The sequence below is a fragment of the Lutjanus erythropterus genome, chromosome 6 (genome assembly GCF_056507025.1).
Source record: "Lutjanus erythropterus isolate fLutEry1 chromosome 6, fLutEry1.hap2, whole genome shotgun sequence".
In the NCBI taxonomy this organism is placed as follows: Eukaryota; Metazoa; Chordata; class Actinopteri; order Lutjaniformes; family Lutjanidae; genus Lutjanus; species Lutjanus erythropterus.
The window spans coordinates 32,669,447-32,694,818 of NC_139322.1; the positions used below are offsets into that span (position 1 = coordinate 32,669,447).

The following is a 25,372-nucleotide window of genomic DNA, read 5'->3' on the forward strand; positions in this document are numbered from 1 at the left end:
ATAAAGAAAAGTGCAGAATAGGAGCTGTTAGTCATAGCTCCTGCCATGACAATGATGCAAATTCCGAAAATCTTTTCACGATGTTTAACCAACTGTCAGAGCACATTCATGCCCTGAAAGTGTTTTTCCTACCTTCCTGTTTTTCAGGGAGTGTTACTTAATATTACTGACTCATCTGTAAAATTCCAGTTCCCTGACTATTTGTTACTGGATTACACTTTTTTAGATTTAAGGATAGTACAGACATTCCATCACCAGTGGAAAAACAGTAACTAAGAGTAAGACCTGATCCAGAGCAGCAAAAGGGACAAACAAGGACACAAGGACATTGTGCTTGAAAACGTGTTGATTTCTGGGGCCTCTACACCCAGTGTTTTTGGGAACTGTTATTAGTGGGAAGGTAAAATGAGGGAGGATGACTGGGGGAAGTTCTCTGAGGCCAGGACATACAGCTGTTTCAGACCGACTCCCACCAATTATTTCTTTTTTTTCTGGGGGGGAGAGGGAAAGGAGGAATGGCGTGCACCAACACCTCTTCAGGCATGCACGACAAGAGGAGGCGATATGGGAGGGTGGTTGGGACGAGGTGACAATGAGGCTGCTTCTTTACAGCTTTGACACAGTTAGGGTCCTGTTTACTCCTGAATTACTGCACTGGGGCCTCGCTGGAAATGTGCAGTCCAGACGACTCCTGATAAATGCAGTGTCTGGCTTCTGGCAGCACAAACAATCTTCCATTCTTTTACATAAAGGTTGCACTTATGTAGTTACATACTGTAGGCTGAAGTCAAGTCATACTGCTTTATCATTACAGTGTGGTATGAAGGCCTGTATGTGAATGATTAGAGTTAAATCAGCCACTAGACAGGACTCAATGATAAGAATTGCCCGATTGCTCCAGGATAGTATAATGTGTAAGCACAATCTTTCCCACTTTCCTGTCATAGCTTCAGCTGTACTATTAACTAAAAGGCACAGAAGCCCCAAAAATATTAACAACACAAAAAAGCCATGTCAGGATAGCTTACCTTTGAACCCTAATAGAGGAAATAAAGCCCAAAACGTTACTGTGAAGTCTACAGTAGGGCTAAAACCATGAGACAATTTACAAATCAAACACACAGTAGAGGACAGGATGTAACATAGTTCTTGGCACAGTGAACTGCTTTACTGGGGGGAGCAAGACTGCCGTGTCCACACACCATTGCTGGAAGAGTCCAAACAATAAGATTTGTAAAGCTAAGTAACCTGAAACCCTTCACAAAGTCGCACGCCAAGACTCCTGGAGCACACGTCTGGTTGTTGGGGGTATGGACGGAGGAAAGGAACAGCCCTATGGAATCAAAAGAACTTAAGTGAGAGGATTACCAACCACATCCGGAAGACTAGACTGAGGTCATGTTGACATTTAAGCTTTCACCCTTGCTCCATCTGCTTTTCATTGCTCTTCGATCATTGTGAGCAGCCTCATTGTAGAGTCAAAAGTCTGCTTTCCCTATTCAGCTGATGTAGAATCCTATAGGCCACACCTGGATCTAATCTCCAAATTAGAGGACGGAGGGCGGCTGTGGAGGGATGAAGGGGGCACAGAGAGCAGGTCTCCTGGGCTTTGCGGTTAAAAGGAGGACTCGGAGGATGAGTCTAGGGAAATTGGAGGAGCAGGTGTTTACTGGTGTCAATGCTGGAAGCTTGTGTTCGTTAGACGTGCTGGCATCCAGCTCGAACGAATCCGTCTCCAGGGACCATGAGCTCATCTAATGTCCCAAGCTTCATCAAATGAGGAAAACACCACCCTGACCTCCACCAGACCTTGCTGACAGGCAGACAGGAGGCGTAACGGGCTCTTTATTTGTTTGAGGGACGAACGCTGTGATGATTTACAATTCCAAGAGTTACATAACATTTCCACACCGAGGAGGTACCACATTGTAAAAGAAAAAAAAAACAAACAAACCTTGTGCGTTTTATTCCTTTTAATGAAAAGCCTGAGTCGATGGGGGAATTCGATCGTGTCTGGAATAGCCGTAAAGCCATTTTTATGTTTCTTCGCAGAGCTGGTTTCAAGTGTTTTTAACTTTTCATACCTAGCTATAAAGAGTAATGAAAATTCCAGAAACCACGTGGCTAAACCAATTCCCATGTGCCATGTCTTTACGAGATGTTTAGACTTTTAATGTACATTGAATATGGGGAAATCTTGAGCACTGGGTATATTTGTGAGTGGTGATGTAACCTACCTGTTGAGCCAATGAGAAGAGGTCCTGATGCAGGGCTAGCACTGCTCTATAAAAAGCACCATCATGCGTGTCTCTTGGGATCATACACGTGTACTCCTCCATGCTGTCCCAGTGCCCTGGAGAGGCAAAATTCAAGTTTATAAAAAGCACAATCGAAATTTAGCAGCCTGTCACTGCTGTTTCTAACCACAATCCACATCAACTTGCAGTCATTCATAAACGACTGTTACTTCAACATTTTGCTTCCCAACAACAACACTAAAAGATGGTCTGAGTCTTCAGATAGATGGGCCTGCTGTTTGGGTATCGTCTCAGAGTTTATGATTGAATTTGGAAAGTCAAAGCCACAGACCGCAAACCTCAGAGGGTGCTTCTGCAGTGTGGTCCCTGCTTTTCTCCACCATTGCACGTTACGATATGTCAATGTTATGACTGGATACCATTCCCATCTGGTTAAGCGAGGGGGACTTGGCAAGAGCTGTCAGTGTTTTCGTTGCTGCTCAGCGTGATTGCATTGTTGCACGAAGTCAGACAGAGGATGGCCTAAATGCTCCAGGCACAAGTCTTCTCTTGTAACTCAGCTGACCGCTGTAAATATGAAGCATTTGAGTGGTTACCTAGACCCCAGGCAGCAGCAGCAGCCATACGAGCCATCTTGGCCTGGGTTTCCTCGCTCACCAGCGTCCACTCCTCACAGCACTGCTGGTGCAACTGGCCCCTGGAAAACATTAACCACAGGCTTCAGTTGGTAGAAAAAGCAAACAGTCCCACGTACACAGTGATGACATCAGTTAATCAGAAACTGATCTCAGCTATCATCAGGTTCCCTAGATGATCGTGTAATCAGGGACAGAGTATTATTGTGCACACCACAGTATGGCTACAAGGACTGCTAACAAGACACCTAATCATGAAGTGCAAAAAAAAGGGCTCTCCACAACCTAGAATTATCATTGCGGAATGCCATCTAGCCTAAAACAATTTGCATACAACTTGGTGTCTACTGTGAGAAAAAGAGCCAGTATTTTTCAGTCAAACACAGACCAAATATACAGTAAATATTAGATTGTTCTTCTGTAGAACATGAGGAACTTGAACTCTCAGTATGAAGGAGTGATGCACTCTTTCCTGACTAACATGAATTTGATAACCATAGTAACAATGTGCTGATTAAAAAATTGCTTTCAACTGCAGCTTTTACAAATTGCCTAAAGCGATGCTATACTGTACTGGTCCTTATCCAGAACTAGGGATGGAACGGTATCTGTATTCATGCCCAAGCGTTCGGTACCAAACATTCTGACTGGTATGCAACTTCCTTGGTTCTGCACGCCCTGTAACTCAAACTGTCAAAATTGTCTATCTACAACACACACAGGAACAGAAATTCTAGAGCATGAGCTTAACCTCAGATCATTCAGGCAGTACAAAAATTAGTGTCAAACTGTGTGACATTGTTCAACTTAAGTTAGGTTCATCAAGCAGGTCATTTATGACTGCATCACCCAAATTTGTTGTTAAGCAGAATGCGACAAAATCAGACTGGAAAGCGTGTCTTTGTCACCACAGAATTTAAGCAGCCTCTCACTGTAGATTCGGATGAAAGGATAACTAGTGCTCTATCTCTGTGTCTAAGTGACTCAAATACATGATTTAAGCATATGGTCAAAGTGCTTGAGCTTTTCTATAATGTGCTTTCACATGTGCATGTTAGTTAAGTCTGTTGTGCAGCTTTATATAAACCAGCACAAGTTGTTTGGGACTTATTAACAAGTCAGAAAGTTATGGTGGAGCATTACTGACACATGTTATATTTGAAGTGGAGTTGCTTTAACCACACATCTGCATATGCGTCCAAACACATCATGGTTGCCTTGTGTATCATGCGTCCACTTGGAATGATGGTTCTGCACTTCTCAGAAATTAACACTATGTGTGCTCAAACACAAAAGCAAGTGTATCACCAGCTTTATAGTAAGAATAATAGACAATGAGCCATGGTTGGAATATTTTTTCTGTTTTTTGTTTTACCAAATAAATGACAAAAAGTTTTACTTTCAAAAATTTTTTGCTTTCCCTGCTTTACTGAAAACATACCAAACTATGACCCTAAAACTACGGTACATACTGAACCTTAAATTTTTTGAACAGTACAGTACACAAAATTTAAGGTTCGGTATGTACCGAACCTGTCCTCAGAAGATAGAAAGGCTCTTCTAAAGTCCAAGTTATATAATGAGACATACATGTCAAGACATTAAGTTACTTATCCTGTGCCAAACAACAACTTAAGAAATTATTCACCACAATAGCATGGAGATAAGACTTAGTTTCCATTACATCTGCCATTATTTATTTCTTCATTTGTTCTTAAAGATGAACATCTTAAATCAAGTCTACGGTCCCACCACGGTTTGATAAAATCAAGTATTCCCAGCAAACAGATGGATGTTCCCATTGGGGTCAGGTGCATCTAACCGAGACTAATTCCTCATTAACAACAATCAGTGCGGCATTGTTCAGGGGGAGATCAAACCCACCCCATGTGTTTTACAGGCAGGACGCTGGAGCAGGCTTAGATGAGGGAGAGAAAGCGGGTGGGACAGACTGAAACAGAGAGGTGGGTTTGGACAGGGGTCAGTGAAGTGGAGCCATTCTCCAGCTGCCTGGCTATCGTATGACATGAAAGTACAAAAAGCTCCGATACACTGGGCCTACGTGTGTCTACAGAACTACAGACAAGTAGAGAGTGTCCAGAGTCTGCAGACCATCAGTCACATCTTTGGAATTTCTATTAAAAAATCAACCTGAGTAGAAGCCAGAATAAGTGGAAACACCTCTGTGGGTGTGAAGGGCATTTACAGTAATATACTAACATCATATTATCACAGAACACAACTAATTCTGAATACAAGTCGTCAACCCATATTGGTTTTTCAGTGGCCGATGCCAACATTTAGAGAGCAGGGCAGCCAATGGCCAATATATAATGACGATATCAAAATAAAGAGTCACGTATAATTCCATGTAAATTACATCTTAGCCTGTGACATATTGTTTTAGATCAATTTTTAATAAATCAATCATATAGAAAATTAATTGCTGTAGAGTTAGAACATGACTGGTACTTAACGGAAAGCAGGGTACGGTACGTCAGAAATGACGTCATTCAACTACATTATTCTATACATTGTAACATGATGATTACATTTGCTGTCATTTAGGATGGGTGAAACTTAGTAGCATTTAGAAAAGACGCTGATGACTGGGGAAATTTGTGCAAACATTTACAGTAGGATGTATAAGTGTCACAGCATATCAAAACTAGGGCTGAACAATATGCTAGTGTTAGGGTTATTGTAATTATTCTGACAAATAATGCCACCACGATACTCATTTTCACTAAAAAACCAAAAAAAAAAAAAAAACTCTAACACTGCTCCAGTCACACTCACAAAACTGCCTGCAGATGTGTCCACAGACATTTTTTTTTTAATTAATCAACTGATGCTAATATCTCTAAATGCCAGATAATTGGCTCAATTAATCAGCAGACAGATTAATCACTACCAGAAATTGACATCCTGGTGTTTTTGCAGTAAATTGTTGCCATTATCTACTCTCTCTCCCAAAGAAAAATAGCATATATCCCTCATTTTTTATTTTAGCCTCCATGCGTTTACATTATAAAGACTATTTTATTTTCAGAGACAAAAAAGTCCTCTCCAATTCCAACCTTGAAAGACTGTTATTTTGGTATCATTTGCTTGGCATGCTTATTAGATATTTACAGATCAGCTGTGTGGCTTTCTTTGAGTGAAGCAGAATCTGTAAATGAAAACTCTGCAAGGGGTAAATAAGCAGCTTTAAAAGACACACGCACCACCATCCCCAGAGCACAACATGCCAGAATAGCTGAATGTTTGAGTGCTAAGTAGCAGTATTTGTCAGGTATAAAACGGCTCTTTTTCATGTTTGGCACTGACACTAACGCTGACTACAAACTCTGCTGAAAAAGATCATTTGTGGTCACAGTTTGAAAGTAACCAGCATGTACACAATGTGCTGGACATATGAAAAAATATAGATTAATACCTCACACTGGCACCAACCCAAGTATGTCCCGCCTTTGCAGCAGTGGTGACTTGGGTAATTTTAAATACTTTTTCATTAAGTGATTATTTTTTGCTGATCCCCTTGCTTAAATAACTTCATAACGTCAAAACATTACCTGCATGTATAACAAACTCTCTCACCAGTTTTGGATTAGCACAGAGCAGACTGGTACAATATGCCTTTACCTTAACAGGGAACAATGTGTTCTCATAAGTCTGATCTACTTTGTCTCATAACCCAGTCAGCTGTTATATCATCTCCAAGTCTTACCCGACTAAACACAAACATAAAAAAACAAAGCCTCTCTTCATCTCGATCTTTTTTGGTAAAATTACTGAATCATTTTCTTGTGAAATGAATCAGTGTATACAACAATGTCACAAGGATGACAGGTTACATAAGCAAATTAACATCTGCTTAGTGTCATGAGCTCTATGACGGTCCACATATTTGGATCTGTCTGACATCTTGTGACTTTCTTTTTCCCTAAAAAAATGCTCTTTGAAGGTGGGCAGTCATTACAGAGCTGAGCCTCAGCAGTGGTGAGCTTTCACTGGAGTGGAGGCGACTCTTACTAGCACTGTATGTCTGCTCACGCCTTTCCCGGAAAAATTACTTCGGACATCTCAGAGGAACCGTTTTCTCTCTCTTTTCGTCCAGTCATCAAAGACCTAACGTCAGGACTCATTACGAATAGGCTGCCAACGCACAATGAGTAAATAGAAAGTGGGAGAGGGAAGAGCTCACAGCAAGTATACTACCTCAGACACTGTCTCTATCTATTAAAGCCAAGGTTAAAAACTGAAGAAACAATGTGCTCTGTATTTTATCACTTCAGTGAATCACACAAAAGCCCAAGGTAGAACGTGTTAGAAAAAAGAAACTTACGGTAAATTGAAAACACTCAGTGAATATCATAAATATTGACTCTACCATAAGTGTTTATACATGAAAATACAAATCAATGAATCTGAGACCTGAAGGCTGAACACTGATCTGAACAAATGGTTGCAGCCTGGTTGAACTCAGAACATATATAACGACTGACGTACCATTCTCCCAGGGCCTCTAAGCAGCGCATCCTTCCCAGGATGAGCTCTGGATCCTCTTTGTTCATGTCGATCTTCTTGTCATATGCTACCAGGGCATCTTCCCACTCGTGTAGCTTCTCATACCAAGTGGCTTGGATTTCCTAGTAGAAAAATGAAAAGACAGAAGAAACATGGGACTGGAACCACGTAACTATATGAATCCACACAACTAAACTGAACTAATTCTCTGCATTTCATTGCGTAGCCAAAACATGTGTTATCTTGGCCATTTCATATGTTAATATACTGTTTTCAGTCTAAGCAAAGCACCTTGTCTATTCATAGTCAGGCAAAGACTTTCACATCTAATTTTCATTTTAATATTGCATGACTGATTGGAGATTCCTAACTTAATCAGTCAATCCTGGCACCAATACATCTAAACTCCAACCTCCTGTAAAAGTGCCTTCTAGGTACTGACTTCTTTTGAGAGACATTAACTAATCAACCTGGTTATGAAACAGTCTCAATTTCATACTGATGCTTTTATGTGACATACATAAACAAATGACAAGATCGGCTATTTCTGTGGAGTTATTCTTAATGCCTGTCACTGGGTTGGATCTCTGTGAAATCTGAGGAAACAAGCCTTTTAACATTTTCCCATACAAAGTTATAGTGAGCCGTATATTACATATATTGGTATATTTTGCAGTTATAGCAATGGTAAAACTATGGCTTGCCCACAGAGCCTTCAAAAATCAACACAAAACGAAAGTTCTTTGTAGTAGCTTTGCGTACATACTGTACTTTTTGCTTTACTGATGATTCCTTACTGGGATACTAAACAGGGAAGCCTTACATCCTCCCACAGTAAAGCTTTCCAAATGGTCGCCTCATAAACAAGGTTCCTGGAAGTGCACACTAGTGAAACTGTTTTACTGAGTCTTTTCACTTTTACCATGTTTTCACAGAGAAACATAAACACAGTTCACAAAGGCAGAAGGAAAGACCTTTTCCATAGGAGTCCTAATGGTTGAGAAAAAAAAAACATTTGACTTGAATTTGAGGTAAAAATAACCACTTCATAAAATCACAAATGCATTCCACAAGAAAATACGCTGTTTTGGTCATCTCAAAAACACAGCCCTGTTATATCACTGCATCTTCACTGATTGAACACATGAAATATGTCATGAGCACCCGCTAAATTCTTGAATTCACATTTGTGGCAACTGTTGATTGTAGGAAAAAGTAAAAACACTGCATATCAGTAATGTATGTTCACTTTTCTGTAAGATGAACCCTGTGTGCCACACAGTTAAAAAATTAATATGTCTCGTTTCCAGGTACAGTCTTCATGGGTTTTTGTTATGTGTTGCACTTGTATATTTACTTTGTGTGTTGGATTTTGATGTCAATGTTGTATGTATTAAAAGTGTTTGTTAATTTATTGTAAAAAATGTTTTGTTTTGTTTTTTTATTCTAAAAAACAATAAATTACATTGTCAATGTTCATTGTAATGAACTAATATACAAACCTATTTAACCACAACAAATACAGGAGGCAAACAAAAACCTCAGTAACTAAATGATGCAATTTTGGTAACAGGGAGGGAGACGGATTAGAACAAAAAACAAAAAAGTTCTTTTCCTCTTATGTAATTGGTGTGGAAAATCTGAGTGATGTTGTCCAATGCATGTCCACTGTTTGATGGTTATTTCATGTCTGGATCTGGTTCATTGACAGAGAACATGAAAAATTGAGGAGTTTTATGTAATATTACAATAAGGAGGTGCAGTCCTATATATGAATTGAATAAAACAGAAATAAAAAATATACCTCCATAATTATACAAAGGAAAGCACACAATTTTAATTTCAATTTAGTTGATATAATTAACAGACCCAACTTCAGGCATTAGCTCAATATAAATACCAATACACACATTCAGGACTTAGACATACATATTCTGTGGCTTTCAACTTGGAGTTGAATCAGTTATCAATCACAGAGGGAGTTACCGAAAAAGAAGCTATTTAGAAACCTTACAAACCACTCGCCATCAAAACATAATTAAGGTTTGTATTTTTTGGTACGAATCATTACATCCTTTTACTACTGGAAAAAACATAACACATTCCAAAGACCTTTTAGGAAAAATATGAAGCGGAGACACATAGAAGGTGTTCAAAAATGTAATCCAAGCATCCTGTCAACTGGAAGTCCATAATTCTGCTCCTTGCCCTTGACTACTGATCAGCTTAGCAGATGGGTTTTTCACATGCTGCACGTTAAGAACAGGGTGTTCTGGGGGTATGTGTCTCAAATGACCCTCATCACCATGTCAAACTGTGTATGCAGACAAGAGACCGCATATAATACAACCCTGTGAGGACGTATTTAAGATGAAAATGAGTAAAGAAATGCAAAGGTCTGAGTCTGTGTGGGCTGTTGCTACGAGTACTTGTGACAATATGAAATACAAACCAGTAAGTCCTGTTTAAAACTTCATGAGTTTGAAAACCTACCAGGTGCAAAGACGCTGTAATGTGGTTTATGCTTGTATGAGGCAGAAAGTTATCAATGGTGCAATCATTTTGTCCTGTGTTCTGTAGAGTTAGCATGTGTGCTTTTATTTATGTGATAAGCCAAAGATGGTGTTTTTTGCAGTAGCCCTCTGCAGCAGCACCTATTCTCTGCCAACATACTGGTGCACCTGAAAGGAAAGAGGAGGCCTTGTTGTTTGGCCGTGTGTTGGTCTGAATGCAACCAAAAAGAAGGGTTCCTTTTACGGTTAGAGGCATGAAAATGACCAAAAGGAAAAAAGCACTCACCAGCTCACCAAAATGCTTCATGGCGTACTCCAGCACCCCAGATGCTGCTTCTGGCTGCTGTAGTTTATTGTTGATGCTGCAATATATGACAAAGAAAAGCTTTCAGACCCTTTTGAACACAAAACTTGGAAAAATACACTCTTTAGTTCAATGCAGTATATGGACAATGTGTTGATGCCGAGGGAGGTTCAGCTGTGTCACCATACATGTAATGCCTACAACTTAATGTACAGTTACAATACAAAGCGTTGTGGTAGATTTGCACATCCTCATTCTGAGTGATAAAACAAAAGTGGGCAATTATAATTAAGTAGGTGTTGATAGTATTTCAAATGTCGCATCTTTTCTGGGAAGAAACATTTGAGACCGTGTATGTGTTGACATAGCTAAAGCCAACACTGATTCCAAGAAAAATTATTTTTTGCCCCTCTTTTCCCCCCAACTTGTCATGTAATTTCCTTGCAGGGAAGTCCATGTTGCTCCTAGCTCTACTGTTGACCTGAGGAGGGTGTAGGCTTTCCTTCCTAGATCCTACCCCTCACTGTGCAGGCACTAACCAAGTAGGAGTCAGGCAAACCGTTTTGATGCTTCATAATAAAATATTTTAGATAACAAAATAATGAGTAACTTTCATTGTAAAGAATTTATAAGAGATGAAATGTGCCACCATTTTACAGATGCTTGTCGAACGACAAGAGGTTCATCAGTAAATAAACACCCTCAAACGGATGCAAACAATTACACGTGACTACAAGTTCTTTCATCCAGGAGTAAATGCTGATTGTACTCTTTCCCACTGCAGACAAAACAGAACAGAAAACAGAATTAAGCCTGTGGAACCACTACATAATACAAAATCTGGGGTTTCTCTGGTGATGAGTGAGAATTGTGTCTCCGTGCCATCCATGTGCCTTCAAGAAAAGTCATTTACAGAACTAAGTCAACAAAGAAACGTGCCTCAATGCATTTTGGCAATGAAACATAAATGTTTCCTCTTTGAGTGAGGTGTTTACTGTGAAAAGCATATGCACCTAGTCACATTTGTCATGCTTGTTTGAGAAATGATGCGTTATCTGTCAAGACACCACAATTCCCGTTTGTACACCCTCCACTCATCCGCACTGTCACCACATCTGGAAACACTCATATGAACCGCAAGTCTATTATATTTCCGCAACTGCAAAACCCGTGTGCAGCCACGGCCAATACATCTGTAAAATGTAGCGTTTGAAGAGTGCTGGTATGCAGTGGAGTTCCTGAGGACAGCAGGCGAAAGCTGATGAAGGATACGTGAGCATATATGTCATAAACCTGGTTTAACACAGGGTAAAGGCCAAAAAATGTGATGAAATGGCACAGCAAGTGGTCATGCCAAAGCTCAGGGAGCTGCTGTGCAGATCATCATGATGACAGGTAAAATAACAAAGAATCACAGCAGGAGCTATCTTGTACATTGCTGGAGAACGACGACAACAGTTGCAAATAACTTTCAAAAAGCACTAAGTTGCTAATAAAGCACCAATATGTGTCCCAAGAAGGACTTAATGCAATTAAGGCTGTGTCAGTCTCATGTATTCTCTCCTGATACTGATACTGACTGACTGACTACTGACAGGCTGACAGCAGTGATACCAGTGCTGTTTTTACTTTTAAAATTTAACTTTGACTGGAACTGATAAGAATCAGTTTCAAAATAACATTTTTTAACTGTGAGTCTATATGTAAACATTTCATAAGGAAGAAAGTTTTTGATTATAAAAAACTGCACTTTCAGCCATGTGGGGTAGCTAATCGTGTATGTGCGTTTCACAACAGTGAATCCATCCATACATACATTAGCTAAAGGGTTACAGGGGGGCAGGAGCCAATCCCAGCTGACACTGTACTAGAGGCATGGCACACCATGAAAAGGTCACCAGTAAAGATGATAATTTCATATCACCATTATAGTAACCATCATTATCATGGTTATCATGTAAAATGTTTTAACTGAAATGTAACAAAGCCACATTGTACGCTACACCTGTATTTGGGAAAAACTCAAACACCACCAAAATCAACTAAACATGGTTTTAATGATAATTAAAATTTGAAAGAGTGATACTAATCATCGGAAATTTTATTGTGGTTTATCATGATTTAAAACTAGTATAATTTCATCCCTACGCCAGTCAATCACAGGGCTGACACATAGAGACAGGCACTCGTATTCACACCTGTAGACAATCTAGAGTTTATAATTAACATACCCTGATTGTTGGAGGAAACCTGATTAACATGTAGGTTTGAACCCAGGATCTGTGATGCGACAGTGCTACTGTACCATCATGCCAAATTTGATCCAATAAATATAACCATAGATCAGCAATTTGCCCTTGTAATTAAAAATGAAAGTTAAGATCTAATTATTAATGTATTTGGACCCACTCTGTGGGTGTCATTGTTTTGCAACCACATACTAAACTTGGTATTGGTACAAAGTCATAATTTTGGTACTGAGACAACACCACATGGAATATGATGGTACTAAATTAAAATTATGAGCCAATAAAATTGTTGTGTTGAATTGCTTAAGAGTAACAACAGGATCTAAAATCAATCATAAACTAAAGCAAACAGTGATGCAAAAGATCTTTTATATACTTTGCTCTTTGCGTGACAATGAATATTGTCCTTTCACACTGTACATTTGAAGTGATTTTTCAAAAGCAGCCGATGTAAACAGATCACAGAGGGTGGAAGACTTATGGACCCGAAGGAAATCAAACTCGAAAGAGTGCGATTACGTAACATGAGAAAATGAGCTCATTTTAGTAAATAAGCATTAGTCTGAGACTCTCATGGGGCTTGATAGAGTGCCATGTATCATTACAGCAACCAATTAAATAACTATCCCACAGGCTTCAATAAACACAACAACTATCCAGTATTCTGACCAACACTGACGATATCAAGCGGGTATGTTGTTTCATTTAAATTGGTCCTGCAAATTACTACTCGTTGTCAAATTATCAACTTTCAAAAACCAAATGAACAAAGAACTACAAGGCCTCTGTCTCCCACCACACACAAGTTGCCGAGGTATGCTAAAGCTGCCCAGATGTGGTTTCATCTGAGGAGACAAATCAGAATAAGGGCCTTCTCTCCTGCGGACCCTGGAGATTTCATTGTCCCTCAGCTGAAGCCATCTGGCTGCCAGCTCCAAGCACACGCAGTCTAAACACATCCAGATGACAAGGCTCACATAGCGTTCTCCTCAAGTAAGAACTCCATCAAACTATTAGCAAGCAGAACAATTCTTGAAATCACTGTCAAATCTCTCTCTTGTGCAATGCCACAAGTATCACTTCCTAACTGGAACTTTACTCTGACTTGCCTCTGTGAGACATGGACAAGTCACTGAAAAGAGCTTGAGTTTAAGTTCTATCAGCTGTAAAACCGTCATGATTCATTATATCTCGCCATGAAATATGCTGTGTGTCCCGAATCAGATTTATTTGAGGTTTAATTCAAAACCATGAATGAGGTTAGCATGCGGCTCTTTTCTTCAGAAGTTTAAAAGTAAAGATTCTTGATAGCACTTTTTAAATGCACAAGACCAGTCAGTAAACTATTTATACAAATCAAAACAGCCTAAAAGTGAATTATATAACATATTTCAAAGGACAAAAGCAGACCCTATGCATTTGGCCATATCCTTGACCAAACAGAGAACAAACAGTTTTGTCTTTCAGCTTACTTTGTGACTGGGAATTTTTATTGCCCTTTCTATTAGAAAAACAGAGAACTGCACCCATTGCTATTCAAATATCTGTGACCAGAGGGGAAAGAAAACCTCCCTCTTTAAAGACTCTGTGTGTGAGATTTACAGGGATGTATTGGAAGAATGTGGCAGAAACAGAATGTAATATTCATATGCATGTTTTCATTTGTGCATAATAGGGCTGGGTAGTGTTTAAAAAAATACAATACCAGTACCAATACCAGTACCCTCAAAGTGATACAGATGTAGTACATATATAGTACTTCATTTGATACCTTTTATACTGCAGATTGTAGGGGTTGTAGCTTCTGTGGTAGTGAACCAATCACATATTGCATTAAATCAAACAGCACATACAAATACTGATTTTTTTTCAACATCTGGGTACAAAACAGACTGAATGCAGGTATTGTTTGGCTGGAGCAGTTTCCATACTACTTAGTACTGGGTTATGTCAATCGATACCTTCAAATTATCAAATAGGTACTGATACCCAGCCTGAAAATCACCCGAAAATCAGAACAGTCCTTTTTCAGTTACGCTATAATGAGCTGTTTATATCTACAAAGGGTGTGGATCCTCTTCCTTGGAGGTCGCTGTCTTGCAGCACCACGTTTCTACAGTAGCCCAGAATGGACAAACCATAATGTGCCTCTAGATGTGGCCTATTGTGTTTTGTGTGAATTTCACAGCCATTATGGGTGTTCCTACATGTCTGGAAGGGAAGAGTGAGATAAGGTGTTTGCAGTTTGCAAGCTCCCCACTCAAACCCACTAAATCCTACACATTGGTCCTTTAAACCAACACATACCTTCATACCTTGTATTTGGCAATATGTTTTTGGCACATCTTAGTCAGAAATGTCAACTTCAGTCTGGGCACAGAGAGGAAAAAAAATCACTTTCTCTTCTTGTGTCTCAAGAGAAAACAAATGATTTATCACAGTGCAAACTCTAAAGCAGTGTATTTACATTAGATTTTGATTAATATAACACATTTAGCAATGATTACCTGGGGTCAGAAGGAACCAAGAGGGAGGAGAAATTCATATATTATTTTCAAATGTTAAACTCCAAAATGAAAATCCCCTATGCTCCGATAATACAACCCACAATCTCCCTCATCAATTATGTTTTAAGAGGTTTGACTTTTTCATTGAAGAGAGAGCATGATCCCTGAGGAAATTGCAGATATTTCCCTTGACAGAGGGGAAGATGTATGTGAAGTACACAAAGAGGAAAAATCAGGCCTCACTACTGGGCCTAATCTAATCTAATTAGAATATATCCACTTGATCCTTGCTGATTTTGGGGCCCTTTGATTGCCAAGTGCTGACTCCATTCCTGAATGTTGTACATTTTAACTTCAAACTGGGAAGGGTTTTCTAAACATTGTTCAAGGAAAGACTTAATGAAGATCAACTGAACTGATTCACTTTGTTTTTTGAAAATATATTTGTGCATTTGGATATTTAAAGATCTTATATAATATTGGCAAATGTTATCAGCAGGCCTACATTGGAAATATACAGATTCATCACTCAAAACAGGTTTGTTTACACCTGTCCTGCAGGTCTCTTGGTTAGGTGCCAGGGGGCAAATTGCCAACCTAATGACACTGCACTGTCAATGAATGCACAAAAAATCTAGAAAATGGTACAACTGGAATACATACAAGAGTTTGAGCATATGTTGAGGTTAAATATGAAATAATTACATAATCTAGGATTTACACGTTACTGGAGGCATAATTATGAACACTATCATGTATGCTGAGTCATAACATGTGACTAGGGGTAGCCCAACTGTTTTGCAGGTCCACTACGGTGGCAGATCTTTCACACCACTGAACCTTACATTTTCTCCACTGTGGGAGAAATGGAAAAGTGACACTCACTGTCTGACAATTCTCTGGCCTTTGTGCCTAAAGAGCTGTTCATTCGTGGGGCAGCCAAAATGCAATCAACAATAGTCGCAGGCACAATGAACCCAACTATCTAGCACCTTGGGGGAGTTCTTTCCATTGCACAAGACTCGTCCTCGCAGACTACAGATGAGAAACGGGTGGCTGTAGATCTTTGTTGACAACGCTCGCTACACTACCGACCACCGTCTACGAAACAAACACTTCCCAAGGCAACAGGGCATGTGAAGCCAATTTGAGAAATTAATAGGAAACAAACATTCCAAGATGATCTCATGTTTACGAGAAAATATGTCCAGCACTGGGGGTCTGCACGTAGAGCCTCTATGGAGAACCTGTTTTACAAAGAATTATTTTATTTTGGCTAACAGGTGGCACAAGCATGAAAAGTATATCCTCAAAAACCTAAACACCTGCCCACACACACAAAAAAACACAGAACATTTCCTTAGAATGCATGAGTGCAAACTTCTGTAAGAACTAAAGCAACACCTGCACTTTTGAACTGATTAAGCATTGTATTAAATAACAGCAGCTCTTGAAAGCATTGAAAGACTGTCTTCCAAAAAATTAAACAATATTACCGTTGTACCCATTGTACAAGAAGCAACACAACATTTGAAGAAATGGTCAGTTTCAAATTATCCTCATTTTTATTGTATCACAGAAACCATGAATGTAGCATGAACTCGCACTGTTTTCCTTCTCTGTCCACAAAAAGTTGCACCAACCATTCAGACATCAGTTATGGGCAATTAGAAAATGATTGACAATAATGGGTCCAAAATATTTCTATTTTTTCAGCTACATTTTTTTTTAGCAGCATGACTGAGCTTTCAAAGAAAATGATACTGTACTACTGACTGTTGACATGTGATCAGATGATGAATGAAGGCAGTGCAAAACAGGTTTATATCTTCAAGTCCTTTCAAACACAAAGGCAAATCAATGTGCTTTGCAAAAGAAAGTCAATCAAATGAAAATGAATCCCAGAGATACAGTACTCTGATAAAAGTTGTGACATAACCGATGCTCCATCTTTCATTCAGATAGCATGTTAACAAAAACTACAATTTCTGAGCAGTGTCAGTCAACACCATCTAAAATGAGGACCCAAATGTTTAACTTGTAATACATGAACACAACATAAATTTTCAATCCTGGTATGTGCACATCATCTAGGGGTGTAATGAGCAACATGTTGTCATTATCGAATACAGATTTTGGCCTTTTTGTGTCTTAAGAGATGGCAGCATCACATGCATCACTGCATGAGATAAGCATGGAGGCAATAGGAAGTGGTTACCTCAGTCAACCACTTCCTTCTAGATTGTCCTGGGATGAGTGTGCCTAAAGGAGGGCTGAACTCATCTGTGACCCCATCTGACTAGCCCTTTGTCTCCCGTTTCTCTAAAAACGTCGAGACAAAAAGGTGGTTGTTTTGTCACTGAGCAGATGCCGCAGCATGGGGAAACACTTAGCATCGCTCGACTCTGAGATGACCAAAATCAGCTCTCTCTCAGAGAAGCTTACCATAAAGCTTAGTACTTTGGAATGTGGCACTGTAAACAGGAAAATGGTAAAGGAATTATAAAGTGCATGCAAATAATGCCAGATGAACAAAATGGTCACTCTATTACATAATTTTACATGACATCTTTCTGTTTTTCTTCTTCCTCAAGTAAGTTGGGTGTGTTAGGGGGCCATTGAGACATCAGCCGGAGAAACCATTCCACCCATGTTTACACCACACTATCACTACACTGGGACACCACTGCAGCATATGTCTCCTGGGTTCCTCACCTTCAGGTCAAGAGGCCAACAGAACAAAGCGTCTCCGGTGGCCCAGAAGAAAAAAAAAAAAAATCCCAACAGCTACCTCATTGGAATGCCGCTGTTGCTATGTGAAAAAAGACATCGGTATACAACGTCTTTTTGAAAGACTAGAGTTTCCATGGGCTACATATTGACTACATTTCCAGAGAAATTATCCATTAAATATTTCCAATGAAAGATGCCATTCTTTCAAACAATTATTTTGCTTTGTTCAACTGAAATTGATTCATGCTGTAATTGATTTTTTTCTTCTAAACAAAAGCAGTAGGTGCAGATGTCTTATTCAAACAAAATCATTACAAAAATGTCATGGAAAAGCAAAATGCCAGCTGTTGGTCAAAGAGGAAAATATAGTCATATTTATATTATACTTACACTGTATTCAAATTCATTGAGGAATCTTACCTAAATCCATGGAGATAGATATGATTGTATTTAAAGCTTATACAGCTTTATGATAAGAAAAAGTGACAGTTCATATAATTTCACATAATTAAGACCTACTTAAATGCCTGAGGTCATTCTCATACCCACAAAGCTAAGAAAACTTAATGGCTAACAAAAAACAAAGAAATCCCAGTGGCACAACTGTTTTTTGTTTTCTGTTCCATGATGCAACTGTTTTAACATTGCACGAAAAGTCTCTCTGAAGCAGTGCCACATGGCCAACTGTGTTCGCACAAAGAAGAGGGGACCATTCTAGAGGGATAGTGGCTAATCCACCTTCTTCTCCTCCAGTACTGTTTGTCCCGGCTACTGGGTTGTACGATGGGGAGCAGAAGACTGCTGCCTGGCCCGCATCAGCTGTATGATAACAGACACCACCTGGTAGCGATCACCAGCTTCAGCCACCAGACCTCTTGATGGTCTGCCAGGGCATGAAGGCTGCCACTCTCAAGCTGGAGGATGCTCTGGTGCATACTGTCTCCTTCATTATGGAAAGTATGGAACAGTTTATTTTGCCCCTAAACGTGACCAGGTTTAACTGAGTTGCAGATCACGAGACACTGTATTGTTTTGAAATTCAAATCCATGGTAACTCAGCTGTGTGCCTTGGGTGTCTAAAATTAAGGTAATATGGACCCCATGGCTATTTTATAATAGCTTAGAGGCACTGTCAGGTGCTAATAATTAAACTAAAGGACATAAGGAAATAACTTAAGAGTGGAGCGCTGCAGACAAATAGTATCTATTTTATAATGAGCTCTAGCAATTCTGGCTGCTTTCTTACATTAAAAAACTAAGGTTAAAACAAAATTTCAGTAAGTGTCCCTTTCTATGATGAAGGCTTTCCAATACTGGCTTGTGCTTAAGACTGGTATTGTAAAAGGGCTCAAAAGTGGCCTGGCATCATTGTTTTTTAATTAGTCTGAAACCTCTCAGTTAATTTTCGATTTTCAAGGGCTGTTGTCAACATCACCTCCGGACACAAATGGATAGACCTACAACCAACCACAGCAACAAAACATGTGACACAGCAGTGCTGGGTGCGTTTCCAAAAAGGGTACAAAATTGTTGCAGACTGGTTGCAACCTCTAGCACAAAAATACATAAAAACATGTTTCTCGAAACATTTTAAGTGAAAAATAGACAATGTGGTAACACAATTTTGATCCGTATTTGATCAGCACTGCCTACTTGGACAGTGTGATTTGAGTTTCAGGAGCTTGAGTTGCTGCGCTGGACAAACCTGCTGACTTGACGCAATTGGACAGACTTATGACCAATCAGAGCACCAATACATGTGACTTTTCACAACGGTTGTGATTGGCCCAGCCAGATCCAACGGTGGTGGAAGTCTGTCATAGCATGGCGTGAATGGCAGCGGGGGGCACACAGATCTGCCTGAGCAAATGAAAACATGGCCTCGGCAGATTTGCCTGTTTCCAGGCTAGCTCTGTGGTAAATAATAAGCAGTGCTGTAGGATCCTGTCTTTACAATCAAAATTGCTGTCCTACAGTGAACACAACACTATTTTTCATATCTATTGGCTCATTCAGATGCCAAAGATCTGTGTTACATTATTTCAGACTTCAAAGACTAATCAAAACCACATTGTTACTATGGTCATCCAAGATTAAAAGAAGGGAAATGTTGCCTTTAAAGCTGATATAGTTTGTTTATCTAAACACACGGTACATTAATAATTCACAAAACACACTAAGTGTAAGCACCTGAAGAAATATAATGCCTTCAAATGCACCAATATGAAGCCAAAATTTGTACAATTCAGACTGAGGATCCTCTGTGCAGACAGAGCTGACAGGTGGAAGAGGTTACTGTTAATAAAGCTTATGTAATTCAGAGTTTTGAGATAGAAGCCCTGGAATCCACTGGCTCCTGCTTTCACCTCCTGCCTTTCCTGTAATTGAACACATGAGTGCTCTGCTGACAGCCTGGCCCCGGTGGTCACTGTTTGATTACAAAATGTTTTTTCCAGTGTATTTAGGGACACAAAAGCCATCTGTGAGCTTATTCTGACTACAAACACTTTTGTTTTGTCAGCTCGCACTTATCAAAGATAGATGACTGCTGCAATTATCACAGCGGGGGTGTCCAACTTGTCTTAAAAGGCAAAGGAAAAAATCTGTTCAATGAAATGTGTGGTCTTCCAAAGGAAGTCAAATAAAGGTGGGGGCTTTGGTTAAAGTTAAGTGAATACCTCCAATGTTAAGAGGAGCCATGCATTCTTCACACAGACCCTGGTGAGACATCGTTAGAGGATAAATGGTGTTAAAAGAAGCTTTTTTGAAGGGAAAAACAGCGTGATGCTAAACATATAAAACAGCATCCAGCTGGAGTTTCATGTACTAGCACTGAATGACAGAGTCCAGGGCCAGAGGAGAGAGATGCCGCTGGGATGTGTTGCTGGAGAGTATGATGTGACTCACAGAGCAGTTAGGGCAATGAGAAAATCCAGGAAGCGAAATTATCCACATTTTTCCAAAAGAGACTGACGCACATCAATGACTTAAGGGCAAGATTTAAGGGGAGGTCAACAGGCATCACACAATATACATTATTGAACAGTTTCAAACATCTGCCAACTGTAGAAATATGATTTAGACAGGAGCTGAGGTGAAACACTTACATTTAGATTCTTTTATATGTAAAACCAGGAAACTTTCTGCTGCTCTGTGTTGGCAGCACTGTTGGAAATTGTCTTTTATGTTTAACATATCATGGCAGGGATACTTATCTTAACTAAATTATCTTTAAATTGTTTCTCTCTGGTAGATATCATCTTCAGACTTTAAAATATAATGGAAATGTAGGACTGAACATCCAAAAGAACATTATATGACAACTGGATAACCCTGTCCCTGCATGTTTCAATCCTCACGTTTGCTTGTCCTACTATGCTAAAAGCACCAGTAGGTACATGTGACTGAGCCACACAAATATTGGGACTGACCATAACCTCATGGAAAGTTGTTGTCATTATTTTTTGACAAATTGGAGAAATCGAGAGGGGGATCATATTTAGGATCTAATGAGAGTCCAGAATTTGTCTGGCAATTAAAATGCTGCAGCAAACCGAACATGAAGGCAGCCTATTATGTTTGTATAAATACGACAAATGACCTATTACTCCCATATGCATCTTAAAAATCAGACAAATACAGGAAACTAAAAGCACATGTCAACATTAAGAAAAAAGGAAAAGAAAAGAGAACGTGCAATGAGTTAAGGGGAAATTGCAGAGCAATGACCAGCTGTAAAAAGTGGCCAGCAACACTCAGGGAGCAAAATGCCCAGGGAGAGGAAGAGCTGAAGCCATCCAAATATTTCGCTTCGACACTGTGACACATCAAAGTAATAACAGACCATTACATAATTATGTAATATTTGGGAATTGTCATACTTAGTCATACCTATTATTTGTGCTCCAAACCGCAGTTCCCATGACACAACGATGATGCTGAGCAGAATGATCTGAACTCTTTTCTTATTTGTTCGCCTGACCAAGCGAGGGAAAGTGAGGGACGCCTGCCAAACATTTGGCAGCAGGAACACAAGAAGCCTGAGGTTTGAAAAAACCAAGGCGTCACTGGTGATGCGAGATTATGTAATAAGATGGTAGACGAAGGTTAAAGTGTCAAGTTTTATTTTTGCTCCACAGTTTTAATATTCCATGAGCCCTATCTGTCCCTCAGCTCCCTGCATTGTGATTTCATACGTTACATAAATTCATTTAACTGAATAATATTACCAACTGACTCACAGATGTCTAAGTTAGTGCACCCCTGCTGTCCTGCATGTTTATAGACCAGAAATACAAACCATGATATAACTAGAAGAGTGCACTCCCCACCAGGCAACAAATGGTGAAGCACCAACTGCAATGCCACCACAACTGCCAGATGCAACCAGTAGACATTTTATCCTATTAGATATCTGTGTGCAATTTTGTCATAATTAGTGTATGAATTCAAAGTTTTTCAAAAATTGCCAATTACAGAGGTCCTTTAGCATATAACTGAGCCTGAAATCAAAATATTTAAATTTAGTCCCAAAAAGAAAGTGTATCATGTGCATCATGTAACTTGCACATAAACAAGATACAGATCCACTCATAAAAGTATTTTTTCATAGTGCTGCAAGTGGGCAAAAACTCCAAATGGTATCTTTAATGCAAATATATAACTCTTTTAAAGACTTAAACAGAGTATTTAAATTTTGTGATTTAGTATATCTACTGTACTTCACTTTGTGTTTCTGACATTATTTATCGTCTATGAATGTGCAAATGCCTCCACCCCTGCCTTTTCCAGACAGTTCATTCCTGTCCATGTGGAGCAGGGAAAACCCATAAAGTTCACGTAAAACTGACAGGAATGTCCTGGTTCAGCCATGTCTCAGTTAGTACTGTTATGCACAACTCCCTGTATTTACAGTGTACTCTGGCACTTTTTTGAACGTCAATAACCACCCATGGCTGAGCAACAGAGAAGTCATGCACGATCTGTTGCCTCAAGTCCCAAGGCACACTCTGACACCACCTAAAACCCCATAAGCATCCCTTTGGCCAAATCTCCAAAGGCATCTCCTCTACACTGGCAGGGCTCTCAGCTCCTCAGGGAGGCTGGGATGAGATAAAAATTCCACAGAATAGAGATTGAAGCCTCTCTGATGTCTGACATTTCAAAGCTATTATTTTCACCCCCATTCCATGAGGTGGTATGTGAGAAATGTTAAAAGAGAAGTTGACCCAAAAGCAGGAACTTTGCAAACATTGTCATTAAGCCACACAAACGTACGACATTTAGCAGATTTTCAGCGGTGGTTCAGACCATTAGTGATCATCACAAGGATGCCACCTTCCCCGACTCAAGTTTGCTTTGTGTCTTCTACAGTTGTTGGTGTCAAAAATTTGGCTCCAGTTCCCAAACACAAAGACCATTTAAGTGGCTATGAGTGTTTCCTTCCTCTATGTACAATATTATCAAAATCACTGAATGAATTAGTCTGTGTAATGCACAACCAATATACTTTGCCAGAGGCTGTTTAAATGTGTCAGTGTGGGTCAGGTGAAAAGTAATACATTTAATCCATAGGCAAAAACTGACACATGCCATCACATTAGTTAACAATGGCTCAGTAGTTAGCACTATCACCTCACAGAAAGAAGATCCTGAATTTGAGTCCCAGTTCAGGCAAAGACCATTCTGTGTGGAGTCTGCATGTTTACATTGGTTTCCTCTGGATGCTCCGCTTTCCCAACCATCAAAAACATATATATTAGGTCAATTCTCAACAAGAAAGTTAACATTTACTTTTTTTTATGGTTAAAAGACCATCATTAGCACAACTTAAACACCATGTAATCCTACAGACATGAAGAGGCTACACTAACAGCAATCACTAATCAAGAGAGGGGAAGTAAGAGCCAAAAGGAGTTAAACTATTTAAATGCTGTCTGCATGTGGTCACACAATCTACACGGAAACCAGAAAGAATACACAGACAATGCATGTATGTATTTGCATCCACCTTTGCTTGTGCATCACCATATACACTGTACGAATGTGATATTTAATTTTAATATGTCCTAACTAATGAAGGCTTTTCAATGCCATCCTTGATTCAGTACAAGTGGGCCTTAAGTAAGCCTAGTGGCTTCCTTTTTTCTACACTGCACAAGTCTTGGACTCTAAAGTCATGTATATGTATACAACAAACAACTAAAAGCAGCTGTATCGATCACTAGATGGAAAACAGTGATTAATTTTGGATGTGAGTAACCTCTTTTTTTCAGTGTACAGGCAATATCTCAGTAAAACTTGATTAAGTGTCAACTGATTTTAAGAGGATTTCTTGGCACAATATGGCAGTCCACCATGTTTCCACTTCTTTCACATTTTTTGCGCATTTTGCAGCCACCGTAGATTCACCTACACTCTTGGAAAGGGAGGGTTAAGGCAAGGCTGTAAGCTTACCACTATATGCCACTTAACCCTCCACACAGGTCCTTTAACTAGATGTCAAAAAACTATTACCAATTTATCTTCTGTTAATAATCTTCTATAGTCACATCAAAAAAGGAAACTGGAATATTAATGAGAATATCGAGCTCCTTATAGTGTTTTCAGAACTTTCAGATGTTTATAGTGTTTCTGTGAATTTATTTTACAGTGGGACATGAAAATCAATGTCAGTGTTGTCTGTGCTGTAACACAGAAGAGAAAATACAAACAGCTGGTTCCTTCTGTTATTCATAAGTCACACTAAGTAAGTACTCTTTGGCTCTGTAGTTTTCTTGTGTGTAACAGTATACCATTTTAGCTACTTAAAAAATTGCAGTGCATGTGTGGTGGCAAAATGTTAAGCCTTTACACATGTACGCGACATAATCAGACTTCGCCTGCCTGCTCGTGAAAAAAAATTCTTTCCACTTAATGCAAACTGTATTTTGGTCTAATTTTATCCTGAAGGGTTCACTAAGCCTTTCTCCTTCTTTCAACACCCTTTTGAAACCCGATGCTGAAAGGATCTGTAGAAAACATGCCTGCTTCAACATCTGCCAAAAAGGGTACCATCAATAGAACGCTTAACCTACAATTAAGAGTGCTTAGTGACTTCACACATCTCCTGGCATGTGAAGACCGAATTTACTGAAGAAATGGTCAGCCCCAAGGACATATTAAAATCTGTCATTAACAGGGTAATTTAAGTGTGAAGACAGAGAGGGAAATTACACACAACTGCTCTACAGCCTAGAACATGTATTCAAATGTTTTAACAATGTTTCTGTTTAGTAAAATAATTTTAAATTACTTAAGTATTCAAGAGTTCAATTTTCATGCTGCAATAAGCAGCATGTAACTGCAATGAGTTCAGACAGTAGCCTCTGTTTTGTTCTCTCTGTTAGTCATGTAGCTCTTCTCGGCAGAAGAAAAAAAACTATACTGCCCAGAAACCTTCAACACCTGACAAAGAGACGAGAAACGTGGGCAAAACTTCTGTGGAATGAGTGAAAGTAAGACGAGGGGTGGGGGGGGCAGAGCGGGGGCAGGGGGAGGAGGGATGGGAAAGGTCCTCCACCCTGAAGGTTGGAGAGGGTCAGCACGGTGAGTGGTGCGCACCAGGAGAGAGGGGGAGGACCCACATGCAAAATATTTAAGAT

At 39.5% G+C, this 25,372-nt stretch overlaps 1 protein-coding gene across 1 annotated transcript in view; it reads right to left on the reverse strand.

Annotated features, from left to right (window-relative positions):
- The window catches only part of mtor (mechanistic target of rapamycin kinase), a 107,218-nt gene that overhangs the window by 38,718 nt on the left and 43,128 nt on the right, over positions 1 to 25,372 (reverse strand). Inside the window, exons 29-32 of the mRNA XM_084721693.1 lie at positions 10,223 to 10,298; positions 7,406 to 7,545; positions 2,855 to 2,955; positions 2,238 to 2,353 (exon numbers count right to left, since the gene is read on the reverse strand). Of these exons, the coding sequence (XP_084577819.1) occupies positions 2,238 to 2,353; positions 2,855 to 2,955; positions 7,406 to 7,545; positions 10,223 to 10,298 (433 nt within the window). The remainder of the gene's footprint in view (positions 1 to 2,237; positions 2,354 to 2,854; positions 2,956 to 7,405; positions 7,546 to 10,222; positions 10,299 to 25,372) is intronic.